This window comes from Lagopus leucura, unplaced genomic scaffold, assembly GCF_019238085.1.
Source record: "Lagopus leucura isolate 7727_CA_CO unplaced genomic scaffold, USGS_WTPT01 Super-Scaffold_100004, whole genome shotgun sequence".
In the NCBI taxonomy this organism is placed as follows: Eukaryota; Metazoa; Chordata; class Aves; order Galliformes; family Phasianidae; genus Lagopus; species Lagopus leucura.
In genome coordinates, this window is record NW_024962264.1 from 18,404,773 (window position 1) to 18,432,633 (window position 27,861).

The 27,861-nt window shown below is 37.2% G+C and overlaps 2 protein-coding genes across 7 annotated transcripts in view; one reads left to right on the plus strand and one right to left on the minus strand.

Moving 5' to 3' along the window:
• Nucleotides 1-155: 155 nt before the first annotated feature.
• AIMP1 (aminoacyl tRNA synthetase complex interacting multifunctional protein 1) lies at nt 156-27,646 on the minus strand. Of its 6 annotated transcripts, none has more exons than XM_042871842.1 (8): nt 21,327-21,343; nt 20,163-20,165; nt 9,281-9,414; nt 8,456-8,569; nt 6,239-6,394; nt 4,647-4,858; nt 3,846-4,014; nt 156-405 (listed from the first exon to the last, which is right to left on the minus strand). In XM_042871842.1, exons 3-8 carry the CDS (start codon nt 9,393-9,395, stop codon nt 239-241), a joined length of 933 nt encoding a protein of 310 aa, XP_042727776.1. In that variant the 5' UTR covers nt 9,396-9,414; nt 20,163-20,165; nt 21,327-21,343; the 3' UTR covers nt 156-238. The 6 variants fall into 6 exon arrangements, with proteins under 6 accessions (XP_042727776.1, XP_042727774.1, XP_042727771.1 ...); XM_042871840.1 differs by lacking the exon at nt 21,327-21,343 and adding an exon at nt 21,217-21,266 and having other exon boundaries at nt 20,163-20,313; XM_042871837.1 differs by lacking the exons at nt 20,163-20,165; nt 21,327-21,343 and adding an exon at nt 27,573-27,646.
• TBCK (TBC1 domain containing kinase) overlaps nt 27,577-27,861 on the plus strand; it is a 92,915-nt gene continuing 92,630 nt past the window's right edge. Inside the window, exon 1 of the mRNA XM_042871831.1 lies at nt 27,577-27,728. The gene's annotated coding sequence lies outside the window, so the exon portion shown is untranslated. The remainder of the gene's footprint in view (nt 27,729-27,861) is intronic.

Genomic DNA, 27,861 nt, shown 5'->3' on the forward strand with positions numbered 1-27,861 from the left:
CTTGGTAATTAACCAGAGTGGTTGACTGCACAGAACACAACCTCAAAGAGAGTCAATACGGAGATGAGTGAATTGTTAGTGTTTCAAGTATAACATTATGCATCTCTGGGAAAGGAATCGAACAAAAAAAAAAAAAAAAAGGTATTAGACATGCATTTCAGAGGGTAATATATTCATGGTTTTTATTGTGCTCGCATTACTTTCCATTTCAACATCTGAATAAGCAGCTAACAACCATTTATTTAATTCCGCTGTTTGCCATGGTCTCTGCCCTGCAGACTCCTTTTCCTTTCACTTCAAATGGAACTCCTTTGTACGTAGCCACACACTGGTCATTGGTATGAAGATCGGGTTGGATTTGCTCCCAAATCTTCTTCTTGGGATTAAGTTCCTTCTCAGGATCTCCTGTTTCAAAACAAAGAATAACCTAATAGCACACAACACATAAGAAACAGCAAGGAGCTCTATGTGAGCACACATTAGTGAGAGCTCACATAGAATCTCTGTACAAATTTTTAAGGGAAAGAAATATTACCTGTGAGTCTCAAAACAAAAGCTTTAATTTTAATTAGGGACCGCTTAGAATCTGTCTCCAGATCATCTCTCAAAATGATGGTCTTTCAGAAGAAAAAGTACTGTAAGTAGCAGACCTTAACTCCTGTCTAAAGAAATCAAACTGTTGCTGGCTGTTGATTTATAAAATTTACCTAAAAGCAAAAGGATTTCTAAGAATTAAGCAGATGCAGACCACAAGAGCATGTAGAACAATATATTGCTTAATAAGACACAGCTTTATCTATACCTTAATTTTAGGAAATAATTTATTTTTAGACCTTATATCAAAGGAATTTGGTAGATGCCCTCATAGATGAGAAATACATTTTAAAAAAAAAACAACACAAGAATCAAACAACCAGTCCTAGATAATATATCCTCTCTGAGATTATCTCAGGGGAGCCAGAAGTTCCTATGGCCAATGACAAGCTCTCTATGTAAGCATAACGTCAAATACTTCCTTCTTCCACTAATCAGTGTCCCCTGGAAGAGAAATATCCCATTGCCTAGTACAAGGTATACGTGGTTAGTTTCTAGTATCCTTCAGTGGCTTCTGACCAACACAAGTAAACAAATCACATTAATTCCAACTTCTCTTATTTTCTTCTGATGCAATCTACTCCTGTGCTCAAGTCCTGTAATACTAAGTTACCTCAGCCTGTAGACAGCTCTAACTTCTGTAGCTTCTATAAACTGCAACTGTGCAAGAAAAGCACACCAAACTGACTTCTGTACTAAGCAGACTATTGTTGCCTAAGTAGAGTTTGCTAATTGTATTCCAGTTACTTCTCAACTGTAGTGCATGTAACATTTGAGAGAAAAACAGAATAAATAACCTAAGTGCTTAGAGCTAAATGCGCATTTCCACAAAAATTAAATTTCTGTTCAATACTTAAGTTCACAAAAAAGGACTTAGACCACAGTGAATGCATACAAACTAATAACAATCACTAAGCTTAATATTAAACAACCCACTGGGCATTTCCTTCCTTTGTCAAGTATAGAAAGTTTTTTTTTTCCATTAAGAACAAAATCTGACCTTTACTATTTTGAATGTTAATAAGTTTATGTGTAATTTCATATCAACTCTTGGAATGTGTGATGAGCTCACATTAGACCAGTATAGGCACCACTTGTCAATACTACTTGAGTTTTAAGATGTGCATTTTTCTAAGCTTTTTTCTCATTGCATTTTCTTCCCTTCCAAAAATATTCATTAGAATGGTTTCCAAAAATTAAATTTCATCTTGCAATGGCTTAATGAGCTTCACACTATAAAATAGAAAGAACCAAATAAAAGAGCTCACTTCTTGCTGAATGTGTCATCTGGTCTACCAGTTCAAATACTACAGAAGAAATTACCATAATAAGCAAGAAACCTCTTCACACTGTAACAGCTCACCTATGAAATGGCCTTATGAAATATTAATACTGCTCACCCTGCTATGGAATATAATCACACAACTGTATCCATATAGAGATAGCATAGTTAAAGAAACCTACTGAATACAGACTATGCACTGCATTCCAGCTTTAGCACCTTATTTTTTATTTCTAAGAGCTAGATATTGATCAAAATGTTAGATTCTTAGATCAGAACTAATATCAAATAACTTACATAATAACTTGAGGTTCCCGTGGCATTTTTGCATTTAAGAATTTTGCCAAAGCATCAATTATACTGGTATACTGGTACCAGCAAGATTCCTTCATTAGCTTTGAAAGCTCCTGTAACTGCTTTCACACAGCAATTCCTGTGTGGGAGTGCATAGTTTACAGACAAGTGAATGAATAATTTTTCTCAGGCTAATGTGAGTCAGATCTTTTCCACTCCTGTTTGGTATAAAATTGGTAAAGTTCTTAATACAGGAAAGACCCAACAGATCTTGAAGATTCATGTATTAGAGTACAAAATGGTGTTTAAGTTCCCTTGAGGACAATGACATTAAGCCAAGAGTACTTCTCCAAACCACAGCATCATTTTATAATTTTGTACATCTTTCCTCCCCTGAAACACAGAACATGATTTTAAGAAAATTCTCAAGCTTCAAACTAATTGTTAGTTTCTCTAAAGGAACAAGACACTTTCTTTAACAAAAAAAAAAATCAACAGGAAAATTAGCTTATTTCTCATTAATACTCTGTATGGTGGAGAAGGTTTAAAAAACACATTGATTGCAATGTGCTTGATAGACAGCTGTGTTTTAGCTGCGTTACCATTGCTGCTGCTCCAGTTGCTTCATAAGCTTTCATACTTCAAACCAGAATCAGATATCCTTACTATTTTCATTTCAATGACTCAGTGTTTACACTTCAAAACCACTCTTAAAAATTACATCAGAACATAAATGATTGCAATTTTAGCAGAGTTACAATCTGTATCAGAATATAAACAATTGCAATTGAGCAGCGATATTAAATGACATCTGACATAGTAGGGTTTATCCATTAGCAGGGTTTACTCTACAGCTTTGAATGGGAGTTCCTACTATTTAGCAATTACTGAAGCCCCTCAAAATTTAGTGCGCATTACATGAACCCAGCTTAACCAGTTCTGCATCTCAACTAGCAAGTTTCACGTCTTTCTAAAACAGGCAGCATTTTTCATTTTCAAGATTGATACTCTTAGTAAACAAAGCATACTTCAGCTATTTTCAGACACAGCATTAAATCAAAGTAAACTGAGCTTCCCTCCCACTTCCTAAGAAGTTGGATAGAATATTGCTTTCATCATCATCACATGTCAACCAAAATACTTATTTTTAAACAAGCATCAGCTTTAGTAATGAGGATGATATGTCTCTATGTTGAAAACAGAAATGTTCAATCCTTCACATGTAAAAGAAAAAGTATATTTTTGAGCTAGTTATGACACTTTTTCTAGAGGTAGGGCCTGGAGTCAGAAACTTGAGACACTGGGTAAGTTACTTTATATCTCTATGCTTTACATTTGCTAATTGCAACAAGCAAATGTGTTTGCTCAAACACATGCAAAACAGAAACACTTGTTAAGACTAACTTCTAATAAACTGAATAATTTTAATACTACAGCACAGCGTCACTTTTAAGAGTATTTCCTTGCATTCTCAAACTTCTGGTTGAATATTTTCAGTCCTTTATTTACACAGTTCTAGCATGCTAATAAAGAGTTTTAGTATGACACGTTCTGATGCAAAAATGCAACCAGCTTTAAAATACTGTTCTCTCTGCTTTAGAAGTGATGTCACCTTTGCAAAGGTGAACTGCCTATTTCCTTTAATTTCCTTCTTTCCCAAGTACCCACTGCTTACCTGGAAAACCTTCAAAAGTGATTCTGTCTCCAGCTACCGCTCCGGGTGGGGGAGCCAGAATTTCCACTTTTTCTGGGGAGCTGGCACACATCACCATTGCTTGAGATACTACTCCTCTCATCTTTGCAGGCTTCAAGTTACAGAGCAGTACCGCCATCCGATTCTGCATCTTGGGGAAGGAAAACAGAAGGATGTGAATATTTAAATGCCACATGCTGTGGCGTTTTGGGATGGTGGGGAGAGGGAGGAAATGACTAATTTCATTCTAACAAAAAGAATTACAATGAAGATACTTCAACTTACACAAGTACAAAACAACAAACGCACAATTTTAATGCCTGCACACCAGCAAGAACATCTAAACTGCTCAAGGGTTAGTTTGTGAGGAATGGCTTCAAGCTACGGCAGGGGAGATTCAGGCTGGACATGAGGAAGTATTACTTTTCAGAAAGGGTGGTCAGGCACTGGAATGGACTGCCCAGGGAGGTGGTGGAATCACTGACCCTGGGGGTGTTCAAGGAAAGGCTGGATGTTGTGTTGAGGGACATGGTTTAGTAGGAGCTATTGGGAATAGGTGAACGGTTGGACTGGGTGATCTTTTAGGTCTTTTCCAACCTGGGTGATTGTATGATTCTACTTTTTTTTTTTTTTTTTTGCTAATGTTAGAGACTAGTCTCACCTCTTCTTGTTTTTAACTGTACAAATCTTTTAGCAGAATGAAAACACACTTATTAACAAACAACAATAAACAGTCACAGATACTTCAGGAAAGGATGGCTTACGGACAAATATTGTTAGTACCTGATCCAGGGGAACATATTTCACTAAACCACTGACAACAGTCCTTGGGCTCGCTTCTCCAACATCCACCTTTTCAACATACAACGAGTCTGCATCTGGGTGCTTTTCAGCACTAATAATGCAGCCGACACGAAGATCCAGACGAGACACATCTACAGGTTTTGAATCACTACTTCCAGCAGCTGGCTGCTGTTTCTTCTCCTTCTTATCACCTATTGAAATTTAGTTCAAGAAACATTAAACAAAATAGCATAAAGTCATGTCTATTACTAATTACAAGGGAAAAGTGAGCTACCATCTCAGAATCAAGCATAAATTCAGTGCAAAGTGCAAATAAGCAGTAAAATTTAGCACCTCTGTTACTAGTTTCCAGAAAAGAATCATCTTACACCTTCCCATTTAGACTGTTACTACGAGTTCCACCCTAAGGCAGAGTTGTTTTCTTAATGAATTCGTTCTGACTTAAAATGTGTAAAGTATCCTCTGCCAAAGGCCACAGTGATAAGACCAAGAGTAGTTTTAATAATTTGTAATTACCATTAAGTTTTGCCTTGGTGTTTCACAAAAAACTCAAAGCTAGACAAACACAAGTAATAAGGTTATGAGCACTTAACAACTGCTCCTGAGGGTGGGCTGGCTCTAAGTCACTGCAACTGCAGTGTTACAGTTGCAAAGCAACCCTTCCAGATGACCTTAACTGACATTATTTGTTTCACAAATACAAATACATTGTTTCAACTGTAAAGCTTTCACTGATAACAGCATTTACTCAGTCACAACACAGATGTTTGTTATCACCTATACATACACTGTATACCATAAAACAGAAGTGAAGCAGCATTACACACAACTTCTTAGAAATTTTTTTGTGACAAGGAAGTTATATCCAGTTTATATAGACTGTCCTGTTTGAATGACATTCATGATTACAATGAACAATGAAACATGGTATTAAAAAAACATGTAAAAAAGTGGAAATAAGTCTGTTATTCTTACATTCAAGAAAACTTAGCTATCACCATAAGCTAAATTCCCTTCTCTGATGTGAACTAAACTCTCCTTCCTATGAGTGGGGCCAGAGAAGTAAATTACATTATCATGAATCCAGTACAAGGATGAAATTGTGTCATGTGCTCAAAGATTTGGGGGAAAAAAAGATTTTTCTTCATGATTTTTTTGCTTTACTTTTAATTAAGTAATAGCTCTTCAAAACTATTTCAGTTTATGTATGATCAAAAGTGCTAGCATTTACAGCAAAATATAATTGTGTTACTACAGGTATATGTAACTAAAGATAAATTATGTTTGGTTTTGGGGAGCAGGGCTTGTTTCTCTGTTTATGTGAATATAGTAAGTTCTTAAATAAGGGAGTTCAGTTATATTAAAAGAAATTTGGTGTATGTCACTTCAGTAAGAACTTGCACCTTAACAGCCTTTGTTAGCTACAAGTTCTTCTGATACTTTAAGAGTTAGCACATGACTCTTCTTCATGTGACCATGAGCTGTATATTATTTTTGCCACTACCCAGAACGATGTAAAAGCACAAATCAACAATTTTCATGTCTATTGCGATTAAGAAAAAGCAAAATACCTTTTTTTTCTACTTTTTCCTTCTTTTTCTTTTCTTCATCTTCACCTTTAATGTGATCTTTGGAACCAGATGATGCAACTGCTGTGGGTTGTGGAACATCTTCTGAAAATGAAGCTGTAGACACAGTTGTACCAGAAGGAACTGCAACCTGTTTTACTAAGAATCAAGAATATATAAATTAGAAGGGGTGCTAAAATTTGGAGCAACACAACATGAAGTTTCTAGTATAAATGAAGTAGAGACGTGAACGTTTTGCTTTAAGCACCTAAAAACTCAAAACTACTGAGCAGTCAAGTGCACTACAAATCCAACAACAGAACTCACTGTACATGCGATTCTGATGACTTATTCTGATGACAAGAATGAAGCCTCTGATTACATATTTTTTTAGATTTGGAAAAAAGCTACCCACCTTCCTATTTATCTCATCAGATAAAACAATAGAAACCCATTTCTTCTACCTCACATTCTTCAAAGATCTCATTTAACATATGATTGCACTGTGTACTCATATTAATGACTGACTGACAAAGATGCTGTGTCACTGTAGTTGTGCATCCTGCATACACACTTTTTAAATTTTTAATAACTTTTCTGAAGAATTGTGCCCTCTTCAACACAAACAATTTGCACCAATTATTTTTTAAAAAATATCTGAATTTGAGATTTTGTTGCACAGCTACTTGCCATCCAATTACTTCTTGTGGAAAGACAGTATCTCAAAAATCTGATAAATTAAAAGTATTAAGGGAATATTTTTTAAACATTTTATATTTGTCTAGCTTTTTGTTGTTGTTGTTCAAATGCTTTAGACTTGCACAGCTAAAACATGCAAATTTAATTCAAAATAGACTATCTGAATTTATTCCTAGTAGCTATTAGGAAAACTAGACTTAAAAGATGGATGTGAAGCAAAATATTTCCTTATTTTTTACTTTAGTGTAACCCCATCTTGAGAAACAAGAACTATGCATCTCAGGACTTCACTCTGCAGAGTAAAACAAATTTTGCCAAATAAACCATACCCACTTATGGAGTAACATGCAGAATAACAGATCACAGAAATATGAACTAATTATTTGGTTTAGTACATGTGAAGGCTTTATTTTCAAAAGGAGAAAAAGAATACCATGAATTTATAAAACTCAAGACTTTTTGAAAACTCAATGCGTTGTTTTGCAGAAAAAGACTCTGGTTGAATGCTAGCATCTATCCACACAGGCCCGCCTCACCCACTGACAGTTTGGGTAAAAATACCAATACTTGTTTAAGGTTCTATAGAGAGGCTCTATTTCACAATAATTTTGAATAAAATATGTCACATATGTAATGCTTCATTTTCACTTCTTCCTTTTTTAATACAGAATTATGGTGTGAGCTGAATTGAGTTGAACAGAAGAATGCAAAGAAAGAAAAACAGTGCTATGAAAGGCTGGTTTTACCAGAGCATTAGATAAAAATTCAAGACAGTTTCTAATTTTACATTGCCACAGATTTCTAGTAAGTCACTGCCCACCTGTTTGTTGAACAATTACATAATTTTCTATAGGGATTTCAGACAGGCTAGATCAAATATGAGACTATAAAGAAGAGTTAAGCATTCATCAGTTTTCAAAGTATTATAAGTACTTACTGACATCATTCAAGATTGGGACTCATAAAAGGTGATGTTAGAAAAGACCATGCAAGGAGGCAGTTCCACATCTGATAAAGATTTGGCACACGCACCTATTACGCTCACAGCTTACTAAAGCTGTGCAAGTAGGTACCTTGCAATAGACACTGAACCTAGGAAAATTCAGAGTCTGTAAGAGATGCCACAGACACACATACCAAAAGAAAAAGACAGCACAAGACATGGAATCATCTGAATTGAAAGGAACCTATCAAGCCCATTTGGCCAACTCCCCTGCAATGAACAGTGACACCTACAGCTCCATCAAGTTGCTCAGAGCCTCTCCAGCCTGACCTGGGCTGTCTCCAAGAGCAGGGCACCCACCATTATCTCTCTGGACAACCTGCTCCAGCATTTCACCACCCTTAACATAAGAAATGCTTTTCTTACATCCAAAAAAAAAATCTTCCCTTTTAATAGGAAACCATTTCCCCTCATCCTATCACAACACACCCTGAAGAGTTTATCCCCTTCAGGAACTAACTAAACATCTAAGAATTAACTAGAACTTTGTTGCCCAAAGACAGGACTTCTGTCCCCACCTCCATTTCGAATTTCAGCCTGAATCAGCTCCTGTTTCAGCCCTTCAATTTCTTTCTTCAGTTTTGCATTTTCCACACGGAGCTTTTTCTCTTCTCGGAGAGATGCCTGCAAGACTAGAAGTTCACACAGTGTTAAAAACAGTAAGTTTGAATAATTAGCATTTACCACTTGACAAACAGAGGTTTTGTTATAAAAAAAAAAAAAAAAAAACTTGATGTGCCAAGCATCAAAAAACCTTAAAAGAATATATTACTAGCTGTATTTAGGAATCTGCTTTTTCATTGGTTTAAAAAAAATCCACAGCACTTATATACTTGAGTTACCTTTCAGCATACTACATTTTCAGTCCCCTAAATTGATTCCTAAGAGGAAATTGCAAGAAATCTACTAAAAGAAGTTTGAACATGTTTGTAATATGGAACATCTTCACTCACTGATGCTGAAACGTATGAACTATCAAATTTGGCACTATGACACACTCAAGAGAATCCCATAGTGGCAGCAATAGAAGCATGCCAGTGCATGAGTCTCACATCATTCCCAAATGTCTCTCACCCCTAAAAAATGAGGTGTCCTATCAAATTACCATAATCTGTTTATGTCATTACTCTTTCATCCATGCTTTTGCATTTCAGAATAATCAGCTTCAAAAAAGTCACAAACCACAAGGCAGTGGAAGAGGTGCTATGATTATAAGCTTTATCTCTGAGAACTTAAAGGGCTGACAGCATTCATGAAGTTGTTCATGTTCTGTAATTTTTTCCTATGAGCATTTCATTTTAACCACCTGATTAACAAGCTTATTGTAAGACAGAATTCCTTACTAGCTTTCTCCTTGAGCAGGGCAATTTGCTGTTTGAGATATTCAATAACTTGATCAGCCTCTGCACCCTTCTGCTCCAGTCTGTTCAGCACTGCATTGTTAGCTGCCATCTTCATCAAGAAACGGGCTAAAAACCTAGACAAATAAGAGTTTAAAATTAATTACTTCTTAATTGATAATTAATGTCTCATCTCTTACCACAAGAAGCATTTCTAAAATCCGTTGCTAAGTAAAGAAATCTGCAATTTATACAAAACAGGCTTCTATCTCCTGAAGCAAAGCTCAAACAAAAAGCAAAATTAATGTTTGACAACTTTTCTTCCTACTGCAGAAAACATTTTCTTGCCTCATAAAGCAGGTAAAATTCTCATAAAAATTTACAAAACTCTCCAATAAACTGATTCAGAATGTACTGAATTCTTTATACAATGTGGATACGCATACATTAAGGAATTACTTATTTTTAAGCAGAATTCATCAGCATTTATACTCATCTCTGATTAATGCAACTTTTACTGCAGGTTTCTAGCTTCAGTTTTTATCTTAGCACTGATTTTGTTAGCTTCATTTTGTTTCCACTGAAATGGAAGGCCAGGCACCCGGGTACAAATTCAAGGAACAGGAAATACAAAACAACAGTTAAGTGTAAAAACAAATAAATGCTGCCTAATTTTCCTTCAGGACACACAACTTTTTTTTATTGGCTTTCACTACTGCTCCAGAAACAAGCAATGCCTTGTGTGAAATCCTAATTTGTTGAATGAACTCTACCAAGTATGGTCCACTTCTTTCCTTGTGCCATTTGCATCTAAATATAAAGGCTCAAATATGATAAACAGCATGATGAAACACAGACACTCATATCTGCAGCAGATTGTGCTTTTACCCTCTGTCCAGTACCTGCAGGATAAAATATTCTGTATTGACAACAATTATCTACAAATCAACCAAGAAAACATTCTAAGTGGAAGAAAAAGATGCCTTGTTGATTTTCACAAGTAACAGTAATATAATTCCTGTGAATTTGCCCATCAAATGCAAAGAGGGAAGACCTAGTAAGAAAACAGTGATCCATATCACTGCATTGGCTCCCAAACCTTTACCAAAGCCCCTAAAAGCTTTTTCTCATATCAAATTGGCAAGAAAGGATCCCATTTTATAGTGAGATTGCTCTGACACTGCGACTTAAGACTGTTTTTAACATATGAATACTCCCTGCTGGGATTTGCAACAGAAGCCACAGGGCTGACAGAACAGCTTAAAAATAACTCAAAGGTAAACAGGCACAAACTTTTCATAACATTAATGCAGCACTTCAGCCATACTCTCACTGGTAGCTTAACATTTCATGCCCTATCTACAACTACATAACAACCCAGAGCTATATAGCAGCTATACAGCACTCTTCCCCCCTTTTTTTTGAGCAAACTACCAAAAGTGACACTGAATTGGTAGCCAGTAGTGAAATTAAAGTTTCTCAATGTAAAATTCACAAAGACAAAGAGACTGCAGTCTAAGCAGATGGTACATGGGTTTTAGTCTTCCTGCAAGTGATGAATGAATTTCCTTCTTTGTAATCTTATGCAGTGCAAGCTTGTTTTACGCAAACCTATCTCATAAGACAAAAGTATTATTGTCATTCCACTCTCTGCCAGTCCACAAGAGATTTCTCTTTTAAAACCAAGAAAAACTTATGGAGAAAGAAGCGGTAAGGACCATCTCCTCAGGACAACTGAAGTAATTTTAATATTCAAACTCATCTTGGCATTGAGAAAATATTTTTTCCATGTGCAACATACAGGATCCATTATTTCTGAAGTCTAACAGAAAACCAGGCACTTAAAGTGACTCCAATAAGTTACTGATTTAGATGTCAACTGGAAATAAACATAAAAATATTATAGCACAACACAGCACAGTACAAAGCCTGGGGTATTACTGTCAGCATACCAATAAGCTCTCTCGCAAGCTACACGCTCTCTCAAGGGAACACAATACTAACAGGGGAAACTCAGCCAACAACAACAGAGATGCTACTAAAACTTCAAAGTGAATGGAATTGGTACATTTTACAGGCTTTAGCCAAGTTGGCTAATGAACTGAAGATCTGGAAATAAAGTTCCCTGATTACAATGGGTAGACATTTTCCCACTTGTCAAATAAATTTCTGTAGACCTATATTGCAATAACACAAGCAATAGGTATTTCCGATACTAACATAAAGAGCCAACGGGCTGAAATGAAGTGCTGTGCAGGCACGTGAACCCATAAAGCAGTGTGATAAAACTGTATCCAAAAAGGGCACAATTTGGTTTCTTTAAGATCCACCCTTGCTATAAAACAAAGCACATTAAAATTGTTACTATTGGAACAATCCAAGTTTACACTCTGCAGTCTGTTCTTTCCCCGTCCCTTATTTCCTTCGCCCTCTGTTACTCCGTCCGTACCAGAAGAAAAATGATTGGTGATGTACAAACTATAAGAAAACTGAACAATATAGCACAAAGAAAAGAATCTTAACTTCTTACAGATAGATTTTCATTTGATTATTTGATGTTTGTGTTACAGAAACATTCCAGAAAACATTCCAGAGCCAACTGAAAGTAAAGTCACTTCTTACAGTTGTGCCTTACGAGCTACTTTCCTTACCCTGAGCTAGGGTAAAACAGTTGAGAAAAACAAGTCCTGAGTAGCTATAGCAGTGGGACAAACCTTCTGACAAGTGTAGCTGCCTAGAATTACCTGGGTTTACTGAGCTAAGAGAAACTGCTTAACCTCAAAGCTCTGATTCCTACTTTTTTTTTTTTTTAACTTGCAAGATCTTCAGTGCTGCCTCCAAACCAACAGTTTCCCAGTAATGGAACTCATCGATCAAATGAAATATGTAACTTCACAAGTAAGTGTAAGGGTTGTATCAGTATGAAAAGACTGTTTAATTTCTCATCATTCTATTTCCTGACTTTAAAGCGCTGTCTATCTTTCTACTTCAACAGAAAGCACTGCTCTTTGTGGTCTCCGAAGTATTTGCAGTCCCCTAGTATAATAAAACAGGTATCTGTTTTCCAAAAACACCCAACGCAGAAGGTTCCCAAAAGTGGAAGGCTGTCTACCATAAATCAATATTACCCATACAGCACAAACTACCCCCAAATGTCAATGTTTTATGCTAGTTTATCAGAATTGGTTTACACATCAGACTACATTCAGATTAAAAAATGAAGAGACCAATAGGGTCTCTAAAAAAATCTAAACTTTGTCTTACTCTTCAGTATTATCTGTTTCCTAAAGAAACAAAAAGCCAAATCCCCCATAAAATTAATGGCAAGATTTAGAACAAACTAAAAATTGTTTTTGGAATCTATCCATGGTCCAAACATGGAACCAATTACTTTTTGCTATTGGAAAAGCAATCATTTAACCAAAAAACAGGAATTGGAAGCCAACGGACTCCCAAAACCTACAATAATTAGCTCCAAGCATTCCATTTTCCAGCTGCAAGTTGTGGTGTTTTTTTTTTTAAAGCCAGTATTTTAAAGCTCTCAGCTTATCTTGCAATGGTTTTTAATGTCAGCACACAAAGAAAGATTACTAACTATATGAGATCTGAACTACAGGCTGCTGCTCCCTGTGCATGCACCAAGCATATCTGTAATGGCAAAATAGCTTTTATTTTACCATTTTGAAGTCAGTAAGCTTCACATATCTTAACAGGCATTTTATTTCTCACTCTTTCCTACAGGCCTTGGTGCAACACAACCAAACGCATTCCATTGACACTTGGGCATATGTTGAGACAAATGTCAAATTCTGCCACAAATAATGTGAAATCAAAATCATCCTAACTGCCTGCTTCTCACCTCTTCCTCTCCCATACCTACACTCACCCACAGGCAATCAGAGGCTGAACTTGCAGAGCTCACTGAGCCAGGCTCCAAAGCATTCCTGCCAGAGCTGAGCCTTGAGCAATGCTGTTGTGCCACTGGGTAAGAGGGACGCAAGAAATGAGAAACTGCTGTATAACAGCAGCTGGGAGAGAAGTTCAGCTGGTCATTGGTGTGAAACCGTGACAAACAAAAAACAACTGTTGATGGAAACAAGTTTGCTTTTTGGTTGAAATGCTCTATTCATATTAAAGTTTGTCATTACAAAGCAGAACCTGTAGGATCAACGTTATTCTAAGAGTCACCAACAACACAAAGGTAACAAAATTTCTCCAGAGCAAAATATGCTTAGGGCAATTTTTCTTCTTCAGCTTTTGATCTTGAGTTTCAAGTAGTTCTCAAATGAAATTGCTTTGTTTCTTTCACGAGATGTCTCAAGATGCACCAAGGGTTCCAGCTCGTATTGCAACATATTCTACTTTCTGTAAAAGACAAGTATCAACAACCTTTTTGTTTCTGCAAAAAGCGTGTTCAAAGACTTCTTTCTGAGCATCTTTTTCTGAAATGGTCATTTCTGGCAGACAATCTTACAAAAACCCATAAATGTAACAGAACATGCCAGCTGTTTGCCAGATTCTGCTTTCCTGTGCTTTGCACTTCCATGAACTGTCAGGACACACAGCAAAGCAGATTTAAGAGCCTCACATCACACCTTTTCATTCTGCAAACCGAGGAACAGTAGTGATCAGATCAAAACAGGAGAGTGAAGGTATGCTATCTTCTGCTCAATTGAAAGATCACTGCAATAAAGATGTTCCTGAGAGAAAAAAAAGAGCTTCATTTTCAGGACAAATTTAAGTTCTTCAACAACACAAGTAGGCTATGGCTGATTACTTCTGACATCAAATCTTCATTTTCACTCGAACACCTCCATACCTCAGTCACAGAAGTACAGAGTATGTGCAGCAGTCCAACTTGTCACTGAGGAGGCAATATGCTATTGCATTTAGTTGCACATATGTAGCGATACACTTCTATTGCTTGGACATTTTGGAAACTATATTCAGTAAGTTTCAAGCACATGCCTATTGCTACCATTCAATTCTCTTCTCAAGAAGTTGGATCTTGAATGAGATTCTTATTTTTGTTACACACTGAGAAATGCAGCAATGCCTTTCACACCCAAGCATTCCTTCTCAGGAAAGGCAGCTGTAAAGGAGAAAGATTTTTAGGTGTGAAGAGGCAGAGAGGAATCAGAATTATCTGAAACCACTATGATCACACACACTTTCACCTATAGAAAAATATAATTCCTCAGTCGCAAACTAAAGTGGAACAAAAAGCCATTCACAGAGCTTTCAAACCAAAAGGTTTAAAAAAATCTGCTTTTCAAGTCTCTATGCAAATTAAATACATTTTTTGTATTGCTTGCAATTACTGAATGATCAAAATGATCAAAAATCATTTCTTAGTTCTAATACAATAGAACAGTTGTTTTTTACAACAGTTACAACAGTTCTAATAACACACCCTATTATACTTAAATATAATTTCACCTACATTGAAAAGACAAGTTCATATTAAGGTTTAATCCACCCATCTTTCCGAACTGTTAGCTCTGCAAGGAAAGAACACAGGTTTTCTGAGTCTCACATTGCCAAATTTTGCAAGACTAAAAACATGCTTTGAAATCCCAAACTAAACATGCAAACGACCAAAAAGTACATCTGCACCCATGCTTTTCTTCATATACAGCAAAGGAAACATACAGAAAGTATTTCTGGCAGAATGATGGCAAGCTCTTGAATAGCAACAACTAACAACGATTACATTTAAAATAAAGCTGGACTGTTTACGATGCCAGCATTTTGAGCATTATTCATCATTTCAGCATAGCACTTCAAAAATCAGGGCACGATTACTAAATCACAACAGAAGCTCATTTTTGGCTCACTGTAATAGATCAGCGATCACCCATCAGGTACTAGAAAGAAGCATAAAACATCAAATGAAGCTTTAATTATTGTCTTACATTTTGCTAAAAGAAAAAATGCTGCTTTTGATATGCTAAACATGGAATTACAGCCTTAGTCATAAAAAAAAAAAAATGCTGTAAAGCAAGGAAATAAAAAGTCCTGCAGACTTAGTGCAAACGGACTTAAGAATTCTATTTTCTTTGTTCCAGCCGACAAGCAATTGGTTCAGCTGGAGCTTTAAACACTTGAACAGTCCAACCATTGTTATTATTGCTGTTGTTATTTTTGGAGCACTTAAGTATTTTTTTACAGTATTACTTTTTATATACACTTTTTACAGTATACATAAACTATAAACAAATGTGTAGCCCATACTGAAAGCAAATTGCCAAGCAGCAAATTGTAAGGCATAGTCATAGATTTCTGCCATATGTTATTTCAACTCACATTTTTGCACTGATACTCAGAATAATTACTTTGCAGATTTCCAAACAACTAACATGTCTAACACCATCCATCCACGAAGCAGTGCCAGCCCTACCAAATGATTTGCCGGCTCTGGAGAACACAGATCAACTCTGATGGCTGCCAGATAAATCAGGCTCAATCTCAGCTGCAGACAGGTCCTCGAGTAGTCCTAAGAGCTTACTCCTCCCTATTTTAAAGGGCTGGAAAGAGTAAAAACACACAAATGCAAACCTTTGCACACTAAAAAACACAGTATGAAAAAGATATATATATATATTTAATGGGATGGAACATAGTACAAGAAGCTCAACCACTGGTATCAATTTTGAGGCAAGTTATTCAGGATTATTTTTAAATATGAAGACAAGTTACTCTTGAAAGAGAAGGATGTACCAAAGACGTGGGTGAGTCACAGCATTAGTGAGACAAACAGAACCTAAACTATCAGAAGGAATGCATGACAATCTGTCAATTATTTGTTATTACAGACAAAAGTAGAAGGATGAAATCCTTCCTTCAAGTGCATGACACCAAGCTTAATTTGAATTCAAGTAAGTCTTTCAGATCTGTACAGTACAGATCGTTAGAAATAAAAGACATTCCAGTATTTCACTCAAGTTCTCATTTTGACATAAAGTAGATGCTACAACATATTAATTAACTGCATCACATCTTAATACTCCACAGCTGGAGCACTAAAGGTTTAAGCAAAGTAAAGAGTAGCTGCAATTTCATTTATATCCTGTGCAAAATACTACTGGCAGGTTCCAGCTCCAAGTGATCTTTGTGAGCACTCATATGTTTGAGCAGGCACCCCAAGGATTAAACAAAACAGAGACATAATTACCAGGAGCAGGTTTGACTGTCCAGGTTAGGACAAAAGTCATGAGATATGGACATCATTTGCAACAAAATTCTTCACAGCTACCAAAAACTTTTCAGTAACAATAAAGACTGCATACAAAATTAAATGCAGATTAATTTCCTAAGCAGAATGGCCAGTAATTCTTGGGTTGCTCAAGAAAAGCAACTTATCTGCACTGCTTGAATTAAGCTCCAACAAATTACGCGTCCACTACATCTGCCAGGCCCCCTGGAAGTTCACCAGAGATTCATCTGGCTGTGCTTTACAGCACAGTCTGAAATTTAAGGAGCAGCTTCTATGCCAGAACAGCTGGACAACCTCATGTATTTTTTCAGCAGTCTCTCTTTTGGATCTTGCTGCATTAATGCTTTAATAGCACTATAAGAATCATACAGTAAACGATCACCACGTGCAGAAGGAATTCTTACATAACTCCTGCAATGGAAAAGATACAACACATACAACTTGATACCTTGTTTCTTGGGCTATAAGCACTGAACTCCAAACCCCAAATGCATCCAACTCCTTGGAACAAAAAGCTTCCATCCAGCTCTTTCACATTTCTTTTACTTTTATTTATTTATAAAAGCTTAGTTTTCCAAAGCACCGTGTATCCAATGGATACCACTGTACTAAAATAAATAAAAAGTAGCTGCTACATATGTCTCAAAATATCCCCATAAAACTTCCTTGACGGGTGATGGACTTCATAATTACACACACATATGCTTATACATTCAGAAATATAAGTGGACTCAGCTGCATCTGAGCAAGTCTGCAGGGTCAGCATATGCCACAGAAGAACTCCAAGAATCTGTACTGTTGCTCATCCTCAGGGGTTTTATGGGGGAGTGAAAGCTTTAGATTACTGTCATAACTAAAGGGTAAACTACCCATAAATCAGACAGACTGCACTGTATTTCTGGATCTTCTGCCACCTGTTGATCTTGGATATTTTTATTGTTTTCTGTAACTTTATACTAAAAAAGTGACTGTTCACACTGCTCGCCTAAGAACATGCACAGCAATCATAATAAGGTAACGAAGAAATATTTACCCCTCTCCCATGTTTGTCTGAAAACATACATTTTTAAAACACCTCTCAAAATCCACTCTTTCTTTTGGGTCTGCCTGGGCAATACATGGCAAAAACCTTAGCCGCCAAAAAGTCAATTCAAAGACAGCCTTTCCTATCAAGTCTGGAGGGTTTGGAAAAAGAAGCAATGTATTTACTGTTTGCAAGGGGTGCAAAGCCATTGTATTGATTGAATAATAAACAGGATGACTGACTCTTTTCAATTTAGAGTCATGAAATGTCAATTCTCAAGTCCCCTAATGTCAGAAAGCCGCCTGCTAGTTACCTTACAAAGTTCAACTGCAATGACAGGGAACCTTTAAAGTCTTTACTTCTACTGAAGTAGACTTGAAGTCTACTTCAGTATTAGCTTCTCACTGGGTAGAATTAGTATCTCATAGCAGTGCTAAGACAAAGCAGGATTTAACCATTCCACAAATGGAAGCACGGAGGTTAAAAATAATCATTATTCACTCACAAAAGCATTCAGCACACACACAGATGTACAGCAAGAGGATCAGAGCTCTCAAACTACAACTGCATCAACAATTGCTTGTATTTACTGAAGCAGAAACTCCAGCTATTCTTTTATGTGAGCCAAATAAAAGCTGAAGGAAATTAAACTTGAAAGTGTGCATGTATGTGTGTGTATGTCTATGTAATCAATGCAAGAATGATGGCAAACATCATTTAACAGGGAGCAACAAAGCTGCCTTGAAAGAGAAAAGCAGTCAGTCCTCACAGATCTTTGAACTTAGTCACAGAATCGTATTTACCTAAGCTAAAACTTCCCACACGTGACTTCCCCATTTCATTCATCACACAAATAACTGCACTTTCCAGAGTTGAATTTCATCACTTACTACAGCAGAACAGTATTTTAATGAAAATCTTTCATAAAGATACTAACTTAACCAGTGCAGAGAAAAAATAATTATTCAGCTGTGGAGTGAAAAGCCTAAATTAACTTTCAAATCTAAAGTGGGTTGACAGCCACTAATCCTCAACAGCCAGAAGCAGTTACATATCACTTGAAAAGCATGTTGCAATAGTATATACCACCTCATATTCAGGACATCAGAGCCAAAACACAGGTCTCTCCCTTTAATCACATACAGAGTGAGTTACAATTGCTAGCAATTACCTCCAACAAATTACCAGGTCTCGTAGCTACCTAACTATGCTCCCTTTTGGATCAACTGTTTTAACTTTGGGGTGGTAGAAATCTATAGAAATTTTTCCCCTACAGGAATAAAAAAAGAAGCTGAAAGAAAAAGGTTTTCAGAAGATTTCCATCTGTGCAAATGAAGTCTTTTCTACTCCTAGCACAAAAAACCACCAAACTTTTGAAGTAAAGATGTACAACAACTATCAATAATTTGCAAACGAAGGCCATGAAATAACAATAGAAAAGATACTTGAAATCAGAAATGCAGCTTTGCTGCCACTGAGGTACAAAAAACAGTGGGACAGCATTGCCTTACTACACAGCTACATTACATCTACTACTGCTTTCAAACAAGATGTTACAGAAAGATGCCTGTATCGAAAAAAGTAACTAACACTTTCTCTTGTTCATCAAATACTTACATTTAAGTTTTTTATTTTTAAAATGAGAATCATTTAATTCCTATCAACAGAGAGCCACTGTTCAGATCTTATATGCTTATCTTCTAAACCACATCAGCTGCCAAAACTGATAAATTAAACGTAAACACCATGAAAACAAAAGGTATTTTTATATGTATTATAAAGCATTTGGATGCGGTGCTCAGGGACATGATTTAGCAGTGAGTTGTTAGATTTAGGGCAGTACAGTTAGGTTCTGGTTGGACTTGATTATCTTGAAGGTCTTTTCCAACCTGAGCAATTCTGTGATTCTATTTGACTTGCTAGTCGCTCTAGCTGGCCTTCCTATATCACCAAGAGGGCCATCTTGAACCACACTCAAGCAACTATATTCCTCCAGGCACAGTTCAGACCAACACAGTCACTACTCAGTCCATAGTATGCCAATCAAGGTCAACTTCCAAATCATGTTATCTATAAATATTTAAGCACCATTTAAGAAAAAGCACAGCAAAAATTGCATCTTTTCACAGTACCAAGTAAGCTGGCTTGAAAAGACTGCCTTCTAAGAGGATCAGAGCTCTTAAAACTTAGGGAATGCAAGTTATTTTTTCTGCTCTAAACATAGACCTGTGCAGAGCAAGAATAAAGAAAAACATTTTGTATTCATCTTGGACACAAAAAGCAACTACACCAGCTAGTAAGACTGGCAGCATACAAGAGTAAAACCCTTGAAGTAGCTATTGGGGACTGGCAGCTTTTCACCTACGGAGTCGACACATCCTATTTCCATAGTTTACTATTGAGCTAATTATGCTTTCATTGTAACCCAAAGTAATCTACTGAAAAAACAACCATTTCAAATAATTATTTTAAAATCAAATAACCTGTCATAAGAATTTTGAAAGATGTAAATTGGCAAGAAAGTTCTCAGTAAAATATCATTCTAGAGAAAGTAAAGGTTATTCATGCAAAGGAAAAAAACTCTTCCTAAGTTCTTATCATTAGTGTTATTTTATAGATGGTCGTATGGATGTGAAATTACTTACCCACTGTGATGTAGCAGGGTAATTCAACCCCTAAGAACAGATTAATTTCCCTGATGCACAATTCAGTGTCATATCCCAGTTGGCAGTGGTGACTTCCTCAATATGTGACTGTTACCAATTACCAGACCACTTCACACAGAAGGTTTCAAAGCTTACAGGAGAACGAGCAAGAACGCAAACAAACAAAAAAAAAAAGGCTGTAGCCTTAACTCCAGAGCAGCCACACGTAGCCCCTTCCACATGCCATGAGCAAACATGCACACTCCTGAGGGAATAACAGTCCCTAGCTGCCCCAGCCCACTGAGCTGCTGAGATGATTTGCTCACTTATCTTCTGAGTCTGAAATACAATGCCACTACAAAGCTGTATATTAAAGCGTAATTGAGAAACACTCTGGGACATAAACTAGATCCAATAGCCATGGATGGTTTCCGAGAGGGTCCCGAAGTAAGAGCCTAATCTTTAAACTATCAATCCATACACGGTCAATTCTATGTTGGGAAAGCTCCTGATGAGAAGGAAATGGAAATAAAAATCTTCTGTAATGGAAAATCTTATGCCAAAAAATTGCACCAAATGATCTCAAGAAGAGATTTGTGAACACAAGGCAGTTTCTAGAGATGTTTTATGCATTGCCAACTGCTTTCAAATGTAAAAAGCATCTCAGAATCTGTCTGCCTTCAGATAATTAGGATATGAGACAACACACCAGGGAAGCAGTTATGAGAGGAATTCAATTTCCCTCTAATCCAACACAGAATCTCTAGTAGGCTTTATTCCCCAGCATTCTGTGGGAAGAAAAATAGGTTTTTATACGTGAAGTGCATTTTACTAACGATCAGTAAATACAATATGGATGGCTTTCAGCATCAATCCTAGTTCAAGCTTCCCTGCTGTTTTTTTTTGGAGCCAAAGGCCAGTTTCTAGGCTGTCTAGCTATGTGGAGTTGGCATAAGAACTTGAGAATTTCATACAAAGATGTGGAGTGCAACAAAATGCAAGAACTAAGTTAACAGAAAGTTGTTCCTTCCTGGAATTTTTCTTTGCTCAGTACCTTTTTCAGATAGAAGTTCCCTGAAATTAGCATAAAATTTCATTAGAGCACCAATTATTCTCTTCAAAAATTGCAAACACCAACAAGCAATTACAGCTGCTGTTACAAACCTTCACCAATGAGTTGAAACATTAAAACAGAAAGAGCTTCAGACTATCGTAAGGCTCAAATCACAAACATTTTTTAAAAGAAACCTTATCCTTCAACTCTATAGGCAGACACAACACCCTTGTTAATTCACTTTTTCATTACCTCAAACAATAATGTTCAAGTTAAGTACAGACACTAAAGATTTTCTCAGTTTCCCTAGACAAAATTAAAAAAAAAAACAACCTACTTTTAAGAAGATACAACTAACAATACAACAATAAAAAATAATAAAACAAAGAAAAAGCAACCCCCAAGCACCAAAGTAAAACATGAGAAAGTGCTCCTGTTCCAGATTTCAAAGAATTACTTAATCAAGAAAGTGACCTATCATCCCAACTACCTTCATCTCCCTACACCTGTCCTCATCCCATATTAGAGAGCACATATTAGAGAGCTGGTGAAGGGCCATATATAACCAGCCCTGGGAACACAGGTGCAAACAATTCACCTGTGCTACCGGAAGGGGCAGACCCTGGCTCACCCCACCTAACCTCATTTAAAGGCTGGCAGCCACAGGGGAAACTTTTTTTTTTTTACTTGGAGATTGCCTTCTTTAGAGTGTTTGGTGAGCCCTGGTTCTTAGAAAGGGGGTAAGTAGTTCCTTCTTTATTGCTAAATTTTAGTTGCTATCTTTATTAGGTTTAAACCAGCTACATTTCCTACCACCTATCCTTATAGTGGGTGGGATTTTTTGAGTTATAGAAGAAGAACAGAGTCAAGGATATTCAAGAGAAATACACATAATCCAGCAACAAATTCCTTAATGGTATGATATCACCACTAGTAATCTTAATATTAGTCTATTAGAATCTTGCAGTAAATTGGCTACCGCAGAAAGTTATAATTAGTTATAAAGGAACAAATTGAATTGCTCTTCTTAGCTTTTCATTTGAACCACTTGATCTAGCCTGTTCATTTAAACATACTGAAAAACTGAAATTGTGTGTACAAACTAGCAATGCAAAAGTAAGAGGATGCTAAAATCTGGAATAGCCATTGTGTGTTGGCCTTGATAAGTATGCCACTTTTAAGATTCTGAATTCTGCTATCAGGACTGCCAGCAGTTGACATACTTAAAGCTACAGTGATAAGTGATCATAAACTTCTAACCCTGTTGTATTATAAGTATTTGTCAGAAGCAGAGTGTGCCTGGATTTTTGATATAAGTTTAAATGTGTATACTTACATTCAAAAGAACACAGAAACAATCTCAAATACTGGGAGCTATCAAGTTATTCATGCAAACTATCACACTCGAATTATAATGATGAAGGGCTTTCTCTCATTCTGTTTATCAGATGTAGTTCATTGACTGGAATTGGAAAGGAAACATTTTTTAAGGGGGAAATATGTGCTTGAAAAATGCTTTGTACCTCTTACATACTCCACCATTAAACGTATTTAAGGCTCAGTCACCAGCTGGTTAGTTAATATAATACCACACCACAAACATATTAGAGGAGTACAAGCTCTTCTCTGGAAATTTATTCCCTTAATGTGCTCCTTTCCATCAGTTTAAAAAACAAAAATCTGCTCAAGCTTGTAAGTTCTCTAAAAAAAAAGAAGGTAGGAGATGGGAGGAAGTAAAGGCAAGACAAGCAGAAAAGCTTTCTAGCTGTGTCTTATCACAGTCAAAATGTCCCAGCTGCTAAGAGGCTTCCCAAGTGACATGCACATTGTACTCATGCATACCCGAGACTCCCCACAATTGCCACAGATGTGCTTTTGCTCAGATTCTCCTATACTTTAACTTCTTAAAGATACTTCAAAGGAGATCAAAAAGCTTGGAAGAAGTGAAGTTGTTTAGTCTACAGAAGATAGATGGGAGGCTTGGTCTCATTCTTCAAACACAAAGGAAGTTGGTATGAGAACAGGACTAAACTGTTCACCAGGTCTACTGCAGACAGGAAAAAGCAAAGAAGACTTAAGTTAGACATTTGGAAAACTTTCAAGTAAGAGCAAGGGACTGAACAGATTGCCTATGTAAGTTGTGGAATTTCCATCATCAGAGAGTTTTAAAAACAGGTTAGGCATGTAAGTATAACTTGTAGATGAGAATGAGTTTGAAGTCTTCTGCTCCCCTTCTGCTAAGGTCTTTTCATTACATCTAGCATTAGAAAAAAAAAAATAACATTTTCCTCATTTTATATCACAGTGTTTTAACTTCTAAAAATATGCAGCAAAATCCACCTTTGTAATTGTGGTATCTTCCTGTATTCAGGTATAGTAACTTGGAAGGTCAAAACACAGCAAAGATTTTCTAACTGTGAAAAACAGGGAGAAAAAAAAATCACCTGTGAAATACAACATCAACATGTTACTTTCATATTCTGAAGAAATTGGTATATAAATTAATTTGCAAATGCATGATGTTGGTGAGCAGACTACAACATCCTTTCGAGTAGGACAGGACAGGCCCTGCTGTGAGAGGCCACCATCCCATACACCCAGGGCTGAGCCTGAAGTATCCTGCAGCCACTGAGAGCAAAAAAAAGACTAGCCTAAACACTCCTCATAGGGCTTTTGTTATTTGCCTGACATGCACACAGAGAAGGCACATGCTCCAGTGCAAGGTCAGCACCACACACGGAAGTCTAATGATGGATGCAGCTTAAAATAGACTAAACTCCTTAAAGCACCAAAGAGACATGCTTATTCGACAGGTTTTTCATACCAAAAAGTCCTTTTCTTATAATTAAGCCTCTCTTAGTGAGAGAAACTTGTTAGGAAGTTCATATTAGAGCTGTGTCAGCTGTACAGCTTAATGTGATCTTTTCTTTCTTCTATCACATTTTCCCAATACATGAGCAGGAGCTAGTGTGTGTAGCCAGTCTGTTACCACTTCTATCACAGAGCACAGCTTTTAGGTACAGTTATACCATCTTTGCTTTCTTCCCAGAATTTTATCAGGATTTCTTTAAAAGGGCAGCATTCAAAGGGAAGGGTATAAGTAAAATGTCACACATCACTGGAATCTTCCTTGCTACTTTTATTTATTTATTTATTTATTTATTTTTAAGAATCACCCTCTCTTGCCAGCTTCTAGACCAACAGAAGACAGCCTTACAATACCAATGAGACTACATAGTATTTACTTTGTCTTAGAAAAATATATGCTGTTGATGGATGACACATCAAGTTCCTAATTTGGGTTCTTTTGTATGAGTTTTGTAAGTCTAAAATAGCAGCAGGTAAGTTACAGTGCTCATACTGATTCTAACTAAATGCATAATTGTCAATGCACATCTCAAGTCCTAATGCAGCAGCCAATTTGTTTTTCAAAAGAAAAGTGGGACAACTGATGAATTACTGATCTATAGCCACCAAGCCTACCCAGTAATTCTTCTGTTTAATTTTTTTTTCTTAAAAGAAAAGCAGCTTTACATCCATTAAAAAAAAAAGTTCAGAAAGCTGCTTTGAGAAACATCCAAACCCTTCTGAGACTGTATTCAGTAATGAGTAAAGATGGCTTTTACTGCACTGGAGGGAGAAAAAGAAAAGCTTAAAAAAAAAAAAGTGCTATCAAAGGAACATTCTGCTACTATTTAATACTAAGGTAACCGTGGAGATGGAATCTAAACATTCATTTCCCCAAGCCCAAAGGGTGATTATGACAGGAAATCTAACAAGGAAAATGTATCTTCGTGGTGGTAATAAGAACCATACAGGTAACTGTTTTGAAGGAAAACTAAACAGGTTACCAGGGTTTCTCTGCAGGACTGCAGTCACAGAACTCATATCAGCTGAAGAAACTAGAGATGCTATTTACTTTGCTCATGTCTGATGTTCATAGCAGCTGTCTCCTATGCTGGCCATTCGTTTTATCTGTGTTGCCTAGCATTTGAAATTCTTTAGGTTTCAGAAAACACTTCTACAGAAAGAGACAAATGTGAATGAAATCTGTACATGATAGTTGTTATATGAAACCAAAAACTCCTGATTAGAAAAGCTCAAAAACACGACGCATCAGATTTTTGTTGCTCCACACTTGATAATTCCTTCTCCTGAGTGAGCTTTATGCTTGCTTCTACTATATATTTTTCACTGTGCTTTTAGGCATTTATAATGCTCTTTCCATTCTCTGAAGTTAGACTAAGTCCTCCAATTAATAGAGAATTTACTATTCATCAACTACTCAGTGTCATCGAGTATTTAACTCTCCAAAATCAATACAATTTCTACAGTGTACTGAGAATATGACACATCTTCCACTAGCAACGCAACACAGTGGTTGAGCCAAAAAAACCAAACAAACAACAACAAAAAAAACAAAACAAACAAACAAAAAAACTAGTGAATGTGGTGAGCTCTAAAACAGGATGAAACAAAAGCCAGAATGAAAACAAAATAAAGTTCTTCCTTGTGTGAAGTTCAAATGCATGATGAAGTAAGAACTACTAATGGCCAAGAAACTCAAAGGAAATCTGTTGGAAGACCCACACTTAGGGCTAGTATCGTTATGACAATTACTTTTTACCTAGGAGAGATTTGGTCCATGTATATCTAGGATAAAACTCATCTCCTATTTCGCAATGTATTACACTATTTTCTTAAATTTTTAAGATCTATTCCTCACTCTGATAGCATTACTGAGTTCTTTTCCTCCAGAATATACAAAATACTTTCATGACTTTCTAAGGGCTTTTTTTTTTTTTCCCAGAAAGGACTGCATTAATATGACAAAAGAAACAAAACCAAAAAACTCCACAAACTAAACTTGCTCAAGTTAGTTGTAAGAGTAATTTTGACTTAATTCACTCTGTCTTCAACATCTTGCACCTTTAGGATTCAATGCTGACAAAACATCGAAGCAATTCAACAACGTACTTCTCAGAATCATTTCAAGTCAGGATTACCATAACAAGAACATAGTGTTAATTTGGGATGGGATGAGAGAGGAACATAATATGACAAAGATCCTTTAGGCTGAATATGTAAGAAAACACTCTACCAATTGATAAGATCTGTCTAAGGGGAATTTGTTACTAAGACCCACAGATTATTATAACACCATATCCCTTTCAATAATATTTGACATTAAAAAGCAGTTTTAGGATTTTGGCTTTGTTTATACAGATTTGTGGTTTATTTTCCAACAGATCTTTGAAATAAGGTATATCACTTGAATGTAACCAGAACAAATGAATGAAGAAGACATATGAAAATCATGGAATGGATTGAAAAAGACCACAGTGATCATCAAGTTTCAACCCCCTGCCATGTGCAGGGTCACCAACCACCAGACCATGCTGTCCAGACTGGCCTTGAATGCCTCCAGGGATGGGGCATCCACAACCTCCTTGGGCAACCTGTTCCAGTGTGTCACCACCCTTTATGTGAAGAATTTTCTCCTAATATCTGACCTAAATCTCCCCTGCCTGAGTTTAAAACCACTCCCCCTTGTCCTATCACTATCCACCATTGTAAACAGCCGTTACCCTGCTGAGATGCTATATTTGATCACTGCTTTGAACTACTACAGAGTTCACATAAAGTACCCTGAATCACACATATTAGTGAACCACAACAGGAGTATTTAAAAAATCTGAGTTAAAGGAATAGAAAGAGCGGGATATGCAAGGACAACTTTGCAGCTATTTTGCAAAATGAAGAAAATACCACTGCAAATCAACAAATTTAGCAGAAACATGGTTACTGGCGAGCTAGCTCAAGGTGTATGGTATTTCAGTAATTCTGCCCTGTAACACTAGTGGTGTGCTGCTGCTGTAACGTAACAAGCAATAAATCATAAGCTTATCCTTCTTACCCGCTCTATGCTACCTCATGCAAAGTCAGGAGCTGCCGGTTAAATCCTGCAACTATCTTTACTGAAGACAGTTTGCTGCTATACTACTTTTCATTCGCTGAAATCTTCACACAAACACCGTGAACCTCATTTGGCAAACCAGCTCCTCTGCAAAGCTTAGCAGGCGCTTTCTGGCCTCCAGGCCCTCACAGCCTTTCCTTCAGCAGCCTCACGCCATGCCGCCACTCCAGTGGGCGGGCTGACGGGGGGACACCTCACGCTGCGGACGAACCGCTTCATCTGCGTGCTCCCTCCCTACGGACCACGGCATCCGGACCCGCAAGGCCACGCTCCCGCGCACGTGAAGCCCCGACACCATCTCCCTGCCTCGAACCCTCGTCTCTCTCCGCAGCACACCGCCCGAGATGGCCTCTCCCAGCCCCGCCAAGCAGCCACTCACATCAACCGGGCCGCCGCCGCCGCCGCGCTCTTCGCCTCGCGCAGGGAGGAAGCCCGCTGGGACTGCCTAAGCGAGCGCCTGAAGCCGCCCTGCAGAAGCCTCGCGCCCCACCCCAACCGAGCATTGCTTTGGAAGCCCTCCCCATAACTCAACACGGTGAAGGAAAAAAGAAAAAGTGGTTCTTTGTGTTGTTTGTTTTTTTTTTCAGGCCTAAATAAGAGAAAAACTCAGGCACCTCTCACGGAGCCTCTGGGCGGGGGCCTGCGGGGCCGGCGGGCGGGAATTACGT